General features: G+C 38.9%; 1 protein-coding gene across 2 annotated transcripts in view; it reads right to left on the bottom strand.

The window, feature by feature from the left end:
- Nucleotides 1-235: 235 nt before the first annotated feature.
- LOC115220818 (serine/threonine-protein kinase DCLK1-like) overlaps nt 236-11,238 on the bottom strand; it is an 81,769-nt gene continuing 70,766 nt past the window's right edge. For both annotated transcript variants that reach the window (XM_029790985.2, XM_036510578.1), the window contains 5 exons: nt 7,224-9,070; nt 4,885-5,031; nt 2,652-2,784; nt 1,557-1,724; nt 236-477 (listed from right to left, as the gene is read on the bottom strand). In XM_029790985.2, coding sequence (XP_029646845.1) covers nt 263-477; nt 1,557-1,724; nt 2,652-2,784; nt 4,885-5,031; nt 7,224-9,070 — 2,510 coding nt within the window. In that variant the 3' untranslated portion in view covers nt 236-262. The remainder of the gene's footprint in view (nt 478-1,556; nt 1,725-2,651; nt 2,785-4,884; nt 5,032-7,223; nt 9,071-11,238) is intronic.

The raw sequence follows: 11,238 nt of genomic DNA, 5'->3' as shown, positions 1-11,238 counted from the left end.
ATTCTGTGACAAGGCCAGTAATTTCAGGGGTGGAGGTCAGTGCTGTATGGGTTATTTATTTCATGAACCCTGAAATGGTGAAAGGCAAAGTCAACTGTGGCAGAATTTGAACTCAAAATGAAAAGACAGATGAAATGCCACGGAGCATGTCGCCCGGTGCCCTACCGATTCTGCTAGCTTGCCATCTTGGATCATATCAAATATTAAAAGAAAAACACAAGACAAAAATGTTTTTTTTTTGTTATTTTGGTTATTTTGTTTTTCATATTTTTTGTTTTTTGAAATTATTCAAATATTTTCTTCCATCACTGCTCAACTTTTCACGGAGTCTTTTCTGGTTGTTGGCCAACTCCTGACCATGGAGAATCCATGTAATGTTGCCACCACAAAGGATCCACGGATGGCAGAGTACGTCAACAGCTGTGTAACGCCGTCTTCGGTCGACCACTAGAAGATGTCGAATGAGACCTTTAGCATCTGCAAATGATCAAAGAGAAACCATTCATTTTTAGAACCCTTTTCACCTGTCTGAGGAAGGAACAGCCTCACACACACACACACACACACACACACACACACACACACACACACACTCGCTATTGCCCACACATTCGTTTCACCAACAAACTACAATACTAACATGTTCAAATCTACTCCCTGTGTCCCCTCCACTTCTTGTTACTACCACAGCTTCTCCATCACCCTTGTCCAAACTTGCCGGATGTTCCAAGCCTCTTTCCATCTACTGTGTATTGTTTCTGGAACCATGCGTTAATGTAGCTAATCCTTTCTCCCCAATCCTGCCACCCACTGGAACTCAATCAGCCTCACCAGTCGTGGCACTCCATTGGTTACGACCACGAGGGTTCCAGTTGATCCGATCAACAGAACAGCCTGCTTGTGAAATTAACGTGTAAGTGGCTGAGCACTCCACAGACACGTGTACCCTTAACGCAGTTCTCGAGGAGATTCAGCGTGACACAGAGTTTGACAAGGCTGGCCCTTTAAAATACAGGCACAAAAGAAACAGGAAGTAAGAGTGAGAGAAAGTTGTGGTGAAAGAGTACAGCAGGGATCACCACCCCCTGCCGGAGCCTCGTGGTACTTTAGGTGTTTTCACTGATAAACACTCACAATGCCTGATCTGGGAATCAAAACTGTGATCCTACGACTGCGAGTCCATTGCCCTAACCACTGGGCCATTGTGCCTCCACAGCGTCACTAGTATGGTGAGGATGAAGCAAAGGTCACAGGTTAGAAACACTATCAATTTCTTCCCAGACGCATATAAAGAAATAATTTCCATTATCACACACATCCTTTACATTATACAGACATCATTGCATAATTTTTGTATTAAATGATTATGATTAAATGTTTATTATATGAGATCATTAAGACCAATATCACACACATTTAAGTACAAGCATCATCACTCGTGTAAATACCTGGACAAGCTCTGGGGTCAATCTAATCAATAATTAACACCTTCCCACTTAATTCCTGCATTTGTACCAATGTAATAAACAAGAGTTGATTATATAACTGCTACTCACATTTCGAAATTTGATCCCAATACGGGGTTAGGAATTCGTATTCTCCTGACTTGATTTTCTCGAAAAGATCCGACTGTCGTCTGTCATGGCTATGAAATGGTGGGAAGCCACACAGGAGTATAAAACAAATCACACCGGTTGCCCACATGTCCACTTCAAGCCCATAGCCTAAAGAACATTTACAATAATAAAAAAAAAGAACATCATTTATCATCATTCTTTTAGAATTCAGATTGTCAAATGTAACGCTTATTTATTTACACATGGCTATGTGGTAAGAAGCTTGCTTCCCAACCACATGGTTCTGGGTTCAGTCCCACTGCATGGCACCTTGGGCAAGTGTCTTCTACTATAGCCTCAGACTAACCAAAGCATTGTGAGTGGATTTGGTAGATGGAAACTGAAAGAAGCTCATCTTATATACATATACACGTGTGTGTGTTTGTGTGTGTGTGTGTCTTTGTGTCTGTGTTTATCTCCCAACATCACTTGACAACCGATGTTGGTGTGTTTGCATTCCTGTAACTTAACAGTTTGGCAAAAGAGACCAATAGAATAAATACTAGGCTTACAAAGAATAAGTCCTGTGTGTGCATATATGTATAAACACATGTCAGTGTGTGTGTATATATAAACACAGATGTATGTGTATATATGTATAAATACACGCCTGTGTGCATACGTGTATAAATACATGTCTGTGTGTGTGTATGTATAAACACAAATGTATGTGTATATATGTATAAATAGACACCTGTATGTGCATATATGTATAAACACATGCCTGTGTGTGTGTATGTATAAATACAGATGTATGTATAAATACATACTTGTGTGCATGTATGTATAAATACATGCCTGTGTGTGTGTGTGTGTAAGTAGATGTATGTGTATATTTGTATAAATACATGCTTGTGTGTTTGTGCATGTATGTATAAATACATACTTTGTGTGTGTATTGTATGTATAAACACATACCTGTGTGTATATGTGTGTATGTACACACAGAAAGTTTACGTCAGTGTGTATTAAATGCAAACAACAATTCCACCCTGTCGTCCCCACCCCCTCATCCCATATAAGGGCATTACTGACCTTCTTGTGTTAGGATCTCTGGTGCCACATATGTCGGTGTGCCACACACCGTATAAATGTCTTCTGTTATTTCCATAGCCAAACCAAAGTCTGCCAACTTCAGCTTCAAGAAACCATCTTTGTTCCAATAAACCTGTTTCCAAACAAAAGACCAAAAGATTTTCAGCCAACACAGTGGAAAGGGTGGAGGCAGGATGGTCATATCTGGAACAAGACTGATCTGGGGTTAAACAGCAACAAGGATGGACACATGAGATTAATGTAATCCTAGATACACTATGAATAAAAGATGAGGTGGTCATATCTGGAACAGCCAGGTCTTCTGGATCAGGACTGACCTAGGGTTAAAGATAATATAGTGCTAGATACACTGTGTAAAGCCTGAATAAAAGATGAGTTGGTCACATATGGAACATCTAGATCTGCTGGATAAAGATTGACCTGGGGTTATACAGTAGCAAAGAGGGACACATTAGATATTGTAGTCTTAGATTGACTATGCCTGGATGAAAGATGGGATGATCATATTTGGAACACCTGCTGGTATGGTCAGGTCTGGCCTAGGGCTAAACAATAATACACAATACAGTAATGTCTTGTTAGATACACTAATGTCTGAATACAAAATGGGATGGTCATATCTGGACTGCTTTAATCTAGTAGATCAGGGCTGACCTATGGCTAAACAATAAGGACATATGACATAATGTAGTCCAAAACAGACTGTGTAATATCAGAAGAGATGGCCATGTCTGGAACACCTAGATGTGCTAGATGAGGCACAGTGTACCTAGGACTACAGTAACAACTCAGTGAATTAACAAAATGAGCTGAAACTTATTTTGTTTTATAAACAAGAAATTGTTGGAGGGGGTGGTCACATGAGGAGGAGTCATGAATAGTAAGGTAGATGATGGAGGGGTGAGAAGGTGGGAAGGGGTTTGTTCTACAGTAAAACTAACAATGTTATGCCACATGTAGCAGCTTGTTGTCATGTGGGCTACATGTTCCTACTTGGAAAAGCTGCATGATATTAACTACTACTTTATCACCATCAACAGCTTCATAATAATAACAATCCTTTCTACTGTAGACACAAGTACTGCATCGACCCCAGTGCATAACTGGTACTTAATTTATCGACTCCGAAAGGATGAAAGGCAAAACTGACCTCAGTGGAATTTGAACTCAGAACACAAAGATAGATGAAATACTGCTAAGCATTTTGTCCAGTGTACTAACGATTCTGCCAGCTCGCTACCTTAATAATAACGACAATGATGATGATGATGTTGATGATGATAATGATTGTGATGATGATGATGATGATGATAATGAAAATAATTATAATAATGATAAGAATAATAATGGTTTCAAATTTTGACACAAGGCCAGCAATTTCAGGGGAGGGGGAGGTAAGTTGATTATATCAACCCCAGTGTTAAACTGGTACTTTATTGACCCCGAAAGGATGAAAGCCAAAGTCGACCCCAGCAGCATTTGAACTCAGAACATTAAGACAAAGAAAAAGCCACAAAGCATTTTGCTTGACATGCAAATGATTGTGCCAGCTCATCACCTTAATAATAATAACCCTTCCTTCTAAAGGCACAAGGCCTGAAATTCGGGGAGAGGGGACTAGTCAATTACATTGACCCCAGTGTTTCACTGGTACTTAATTTATCAACTCCGAAAAGATGAAAGGCAAAGTTGACCTCGGTGGAATTTGAACTCAGAACGTAGCAGAAGATGAAATACCACTAAGCATTTTGCCCAGCATGCTAACAATTCTGCCTGCTTGCTGCCCTAATAATAACAATAATAATAATAATAACAACAAGAGCAGTCAGAGAGCACAAACTCCACCAACATCTTCTCAACGATTAGCCAGAGATGATTTTTAAAATGAGAATATCTGTAATAAATTCAACTGCATTCACAGACAAGAATGCTAAAATGAACCCGGCTGCTCTCAGAAATTAAGTGAAAAAAAAATGGGAAAATAATCCAGAATCCTTGTTCAGTGCTGGATCGATCCCAAAATCTAATCAATTTGTGCCAGTCATGAGGCCAAACAACCCTGAAAGTTTCATCTGAATCCATCCAGCGGTTCTTGAGATATCTTGTCCACGAACAAACAAACAAACACAACTGAAAACAATACCTCCGCCTTCGCTAAGGCAGAGGTAAATAATAATAATGATAAAATTGATTAAAGACTAATTAATCTTACCAATAGATTCTCAGGCTTCAGGTCCCTGTGTACAATCCCCATGGAGTGTAAATAAAAGAGAGCACTGCCCAAGTCTTGAACCATTACCGCTGACTGTGGTTCTTCAAATTTCACACTCTGCGTGATGGCATCGAATAGATCGCCTCCCTGCAATGGAGAGAGAAGCAGCAGGAAGTGACATCAGTATAATCATCAACAACAACAACAACAACATCATTATCATCAGCTTCGTTAAGATTCATAACTGTCATAGCTAATTAAGTAATTTATTAATCATTGATCACAACAATCATCATCAGTCATAATCACCACCAGTCATCATTATCGTCATCAAAATCATCTTCGTAATTAACACCATATTAACCATCGTTATAATTATCATCAACAACATCATCAACAATAACAGACCATGGCCACCTCCATTGACTCTGATAATGATTGTTGTCATCCAGCAACTTCATAATCAACATCAATCACAATAATCATCAACCATAATCATCATCAATCACCATTATTGTCTTCATAAAACGTCTTCACATCATCATCATCAACAACAACAATAGCTATCATGATGTGTTCAAAGCCATCCACACCAACACCACCACCACAAACACAATCAACCATCCTCCTCTTCCTCTTCCTTCTCCTCCTCATCATCATCATAAATATAACTGAAATTTAGTTGATGGAAACTGCATAGAATCCTATTTTGTAGATATATCATCGTCATCCTTATATTTATGTCGTTTTCCCCCTCCATGCTAGCTGTATGGGTTGGAAGAGATACACTGAGGCAGCATTCTACAACTGGATGCCTTCCCTGTCACTTAGCCTTGTTCTTAAAGTAACATACATCTCCCTGATCTTCACACACAACAAAACCAACAGGACACAAAGTGTGATGTTTACAGCAGATGTAAACAACTGTCTCTGAAAACGAAATACAAAAACCAAAGGGTGTGTGTGGCCGACCAAAGCCTCGTGAGTGGATTTGGTAGACCGAGACTGAAAGAAGCCCAGCGTGCAGTTTAATAAATTGTATTCAAGACAAGTTCTACTGATGACCTATGGATATGTTATGTAAGTAAAATGCATAATCCATTAATAGTGAAACAATTGTCTAGAATTAATCTACATTTTGTTATTTTTCATTTGTCCTGCTCGTTTACGTTAAAAGTTGTGCTGATTCTCCTTGGAAACAATTTTTTAGTGGTTGATACCATAGCGGATCTATTTTTAGAGCAAGAGTCGACCATATAGTGGTCACTCTCTTTGTAAAAATACCACTAAAAATCAAAGCAACAGCTTCAAAAAATCCACCAATTTTATACTGTATCTGTATAGGTAGAAGTCTTGCTGGCCACCTCATTATTACTGCTTATAATGGTAATAATACTTCACACATTTAAATTTATATTTATATATATATATAATTATTATTATTATTATTATTATTATTATTAGGGAAGATTAATTCCGAATCCACAGGAATGAGACATTCAAATTAAAGATGCTAAAGTGAACTTCTCTCAATATTTTATTCATATATATAAAAGTATTTTTAGAGACAGAACCACGCTCAACTCAATCAACATGAAAGATGATATTATACCCGACCAAGCCATCGAATATTAAATATTATACTCACTATATCTATTCAGAATCTCAATATAGTAAATATAATATTTAATATTTTATGGCTCGGTTGGGTATAATATCTTCCAATGTTGATTGAATTGAGCGTGGTTCTGTCTCTAAAAATACTTTTATTTATATGTGTGTATGTATGTATGTATATATTGGTGTGTGTGTGTGTGTGTGTGTCTGTCCCCCCCCACTCCTTGACGACCTTTGCTGGTGTGTTTATGTCTCCATAACTTAGTTCTTTGGCCTAAGAGACCAATAGAATAGGTACTAGTCTTATAAGGCGGCGAGCTGGCAGAAACGTTAGCACGCCGGGCGAAATGCTTAGTGGTATTTCGTCTGCGTTACGTTGTGAGTTCAAATTCCGCCGAGGTCGACTTTGCCTTTCATCCTTTCGGAGTCGATAAATTAAGTACCAGTTACGCACTGGGGTCGATGTAATCGACTTAATACCTATGTCTGTCCTTGTTTGTCCCCTCTGTGTTTAGCCCCTTGTGGGTAATAAAGAAATAGGTACTAGTCTTACAAAGAATAAGTCCTGGGGTCGATTTGCTCGACTAAAGGCGGTGCTCCAGCATGGCCAGAGTCAAATGACTGAAACAAGTAAAAGAGTAAAAAAAAAAGAGTATATATAAATATATATATATATATATATATATATATATATGTATGTATGAAAGCATGAAGCTACTTACCTTTACTAATTCCATAGCTAAGTAAATCCTATCTGGAGTTTCAAACTCTTCATACAGTTTGACGATGTTGCTATGTCTACAGACGGTCAGAATACAAATCTCATTCTCTACCATTCGTTCTTTACCGATTATTTTGTTCTTGTCGATGATCTTCATGGCTACTTCGCAGGGCAGACCCTGCTTTCGCTTGGCTTCTCGCACCTCAGCAAAGTTACCATAACCCAATGTCCTGCCAAGGTAGTACCTATCCAGGATGTCGTTGTTCAATACTTGGTACCCCAGTTTCGATTTCCTGGCTGGAAAGGGTTCAAGCTCAGACAGCTGATCGGTCTTCATTTCATTGGACGATGACAACATGTTGGGGGTTGTGTTTGAAACGGAGATAGTAGCAGTAACTGCTGCAGGGGTCTTGGTAGTAGTAGTAGTCGTAGTAGTAGTAGTAGTAATATCAGCCACAGCAGTAGTAGTAACAGTAGTAGTCAAAGCTGTGAAAGAAATAGTGGTAGGAGGAGACATTCTGGCTTTAGTGTTGGTATTGGCTGTGTTGTTGTTGTAGTTGTGAATGACATAAGGGGGGAGGTTGTCATCAGATGCAAGGTCAGTGATGGAGAGGCTGGTGAGATCTGTAGACGAAATTTTTGCCATTAGCTTCGACATTGTCTCAATTAACACATCGTTGTTGACCAATGGCTTGACCAAATTTTCTTTGTCTTCGTTCGCAATGTTCACCGATTTATCCTGGCAGCCCTTCTTGACCCTCATTGTCTTGTTTTTGTTATTATTGTCAGCATCCTTGTCTCCATCACATCTGATTTTTCTTCCTCCTCTGCTCCCTTTGCCATCATCACCACCACCACCACCACCACCACCACCTACACCACTGATGTTGTTGTTGTTGTCACTGCTGTTATCATTATTCTTGTTGTTCTTGTTGTTTCTGACCGAAAAACCCTTATTGCCCTCAACCATTTTCTTCTGGCGCTTCCTCACTTCAACATCCTCTTCGTATAACACTCGATCTTTAAATCTATCAGCTTTCAGCATCATCCGGAAATTCTTTCCTGGATTCAATCTGCTGCTGGCCAATTCTGTAGAATATGCAGGGGTTCTGGCATCACTGGAAGATATGTAATCATTCATGATAACCTTCTTGCTGCTTTCGCTGCTACCGAAACCACTATCGAGTTTTTCCGACTTGTATTTAACGTCATGAACTAAATGGCGCCTCTTCGTCTTCTGCCATTGTTTCAAAAGACTTTTAGCATACGGACTATTAGGGTAGAGTTCTTGTATAATGTCTTGTATATCGCCATCGCATATCTGCTCATTACCAACCGCTAAGAACACATCGTCTTCACGAAAAAAATCATTGATGCCATGGACTTGTTTACCACGTAAAGAAAGCAATCTGTGGAATCTTTTGTTTTGCCATTTGGCACCAAAAGATTCTGATATGTCTCCCATAATTTGTTCAAAAGACTGAATCGTTTGACGATTAAGGAACATTTTAATGGTGTTCCTTGGGTAAGATCCATAACGAACCACAGTAATTACTTTGGGTCTACGCTGGTTGCAGTTGTTCTCTGTCACGGGCACCTGATTACCACGATTATAGGAAGCACCAAGACCCACCAAAGGTTTACGGACTTGTTGGTGCAGCTGTTGTTGTTGTTGTTGATGTTGTGGCTGTTGGTGTTGGTGTTGTTGCTGCTGTTGCTGATGATGGTGATAATGATTATTTGCATGGAAATAACGTCCTGGATGAAATGCATTGTAAGAGTTAACAGTTTGTGAAATAGCTCCATTGTTTCTGTTGAGTTCCAAGTTGAGTGACTCATGAGGTCGTCCTGCAAAGAGATGAGAACGTAAACGTTAAGTGTAAGAGTGTAGTCAGTGAGTGGGAGTGAGAAAAGCGAGTGGGAGTGTGATCAGTGAGTGGGAGTGAAAAGAGCTTTTGTTTATTTTAATGTTTATTGAGGAGAGAAGGTAGCACCCATCAACCCCTCACAGGGCCACTGAGCCTGAAGGGAGGGAGAGGAAGGGAGGGAGGGAGGGATGGGAGGCAGAAAGTAGTGGTTAACAGCATGGGCTACTAACCCCAAGATTCTGAGTTCGATTCCAGGCAGTGACCTGAATAATAATAATAATAATAATAATAATAATAATAATAACAACAACATCGAAAAATACTTTAGGAATGAGAATCCAGGTTTGAAATTTCCCCAAGACACCTGATGAAGGCTGGAGAGTATATCAGCCGAAACATTGTGTTAACAACAAACAAGATGAGGACAAATATCCGTTGAATGTAAATAATGTACACAATACTTCATCTCTTAAATACAGAACGGTATGATCTGGATGTTTTAAACAGAGTGGATCTGCTCTGCTAAAGGCATCGAAGGACCAAATAATGTTGTTAAAACAGGCAATGGATGAAGTCTAGCCCTGTGCAAGCAGAGGTGAAAATAGTAAATGAAGACAAGACTATGTGAAGAAACATGCTGGACTTTGCAATAAAGGGATGAAGAACCAAAGAAAGCAACCTGTAGCACTTGTTGGATCCCAAACTATTAATTGTTTATGGCACAGATGTGAAAATGAAGTTTAACCCTTTTGATACCAACCCGGCTGAAACTGGTTCTGGCTCTGTTGTACAAAATGTCTTCTTTTCAAAAGTTTTGAATTAAAATCTTCCACCAAACCTTAGTCACAATTTATGTTCCTAACAATAGCTTAATTATAACCAAATTATTTTACTAAATTCTTTGTTATATTTAGAATTAATTGAAAGAAACACAGAACATCTCAACAGAAATACAGTAACGAAAGGTTTAAGGGACTGGAAGTGAATTTGAAAGTGTGAAACATTTTCTATTGGCTAGATTGAGAATGGTGGTTCTAAACCAGGTTCCATATGGCCCTTAGGGATCCATATGGCCCTTAGGGGGTTCATATGGCTTTTGGGGGTCCATATAAGATTTTGTTGTTAAAATTTATCTGCAATAAAATCAGTTATATGCACAAAATATCTTAACGATTTTTTTATACAGTTCCTAATAAGATTCAATTATAAAAGTACAACAAGATTTTTTAAAGAGCGAATGGTGAGAAAGGTCCATAGGTAAAGAATGGTTGAGAACCACCGTTATAGAGGAAAGGGTTCTGCCCATAGACAGTGCAGAAACTCAAAAGAGATGTGTGACCAATAGGATTGATGCTCCCTTTTAATAGCTGCAAGTTGACGCCTGCATGTAAAACATGGCCAAGGAGGGATTCCAGAGGGATGACATTCTAGGGAGGGAAGGATAGGAATAATGGTTCTACTGTTGGAGAAGACAATCCTGGCATGACATCATTGGGAAATGTTCTAAAAGTTCCTGTTGAAGGAATCAATGAAGCTTAGGTGTGTTGTTTGCATGAAGATGATGCTTATGTGTCAAATGTTAGGAAGGAATGAAGAGTGATGAACATTGCTGAAGATATTGAGAAGAATCTGTGGGACAAAACCAGACCTTGAGGTAATGGGGTAGATTCATGTTGACAGAGGGCGTGCCACGACGAGTCTCAGTAACATATACTGCAATGATGCCACAAAAAAATTCCAGTCCAAGAGACAAAAGACAGTTGAAATCCATAAATGGGCAGTTTATTTCTTAGAACCTCACGTGCCAGGTACAATTTAACCCTTTCGACATCAAGCCATGTGGAACCAATCTTGGTCATGAGACAAACTTCCTGGTTGAAAATGTAAATTAAAATCTTCTGTCAGCATTTCTCATATTTATGATCCCAAACATTAGCTTAATAATGACGAAGTTATTCCGATTGTGGCAGGAAATTCTTACTGATAAATTGGTGCCTGGCAACAAATAGAATCACATTTATTGCAAGATAAACTAGTACCAGGCAACAGCAAATAGAATCACACTTATGGCAGGAATTCTCTTCTGATAAACCATTCCCAGCAACAACATCTAAATTATATTATTAATATTTGCCAAACTGTAACATT

The sequence above is a fragment of the Octopus sinensis genome, linkage group LG17, assembly GCF_006345805.1.
Source record: "Octopus sinensis linkage group LG17, ASM634580v1, whole genome shotgun sequence".
Classification (NCBI taxonomy): domain Eukaryota; kingdom Metazoa; phylum Mollusca; class Cephalopoda; order Octopoda; family Octopodidae; genus Octopus; species Octopus sinensis.
Note: the sequence above shows the minus strand (reverse complement) of the source record. Positions and strands in the feature narration are given on the sequence as shown.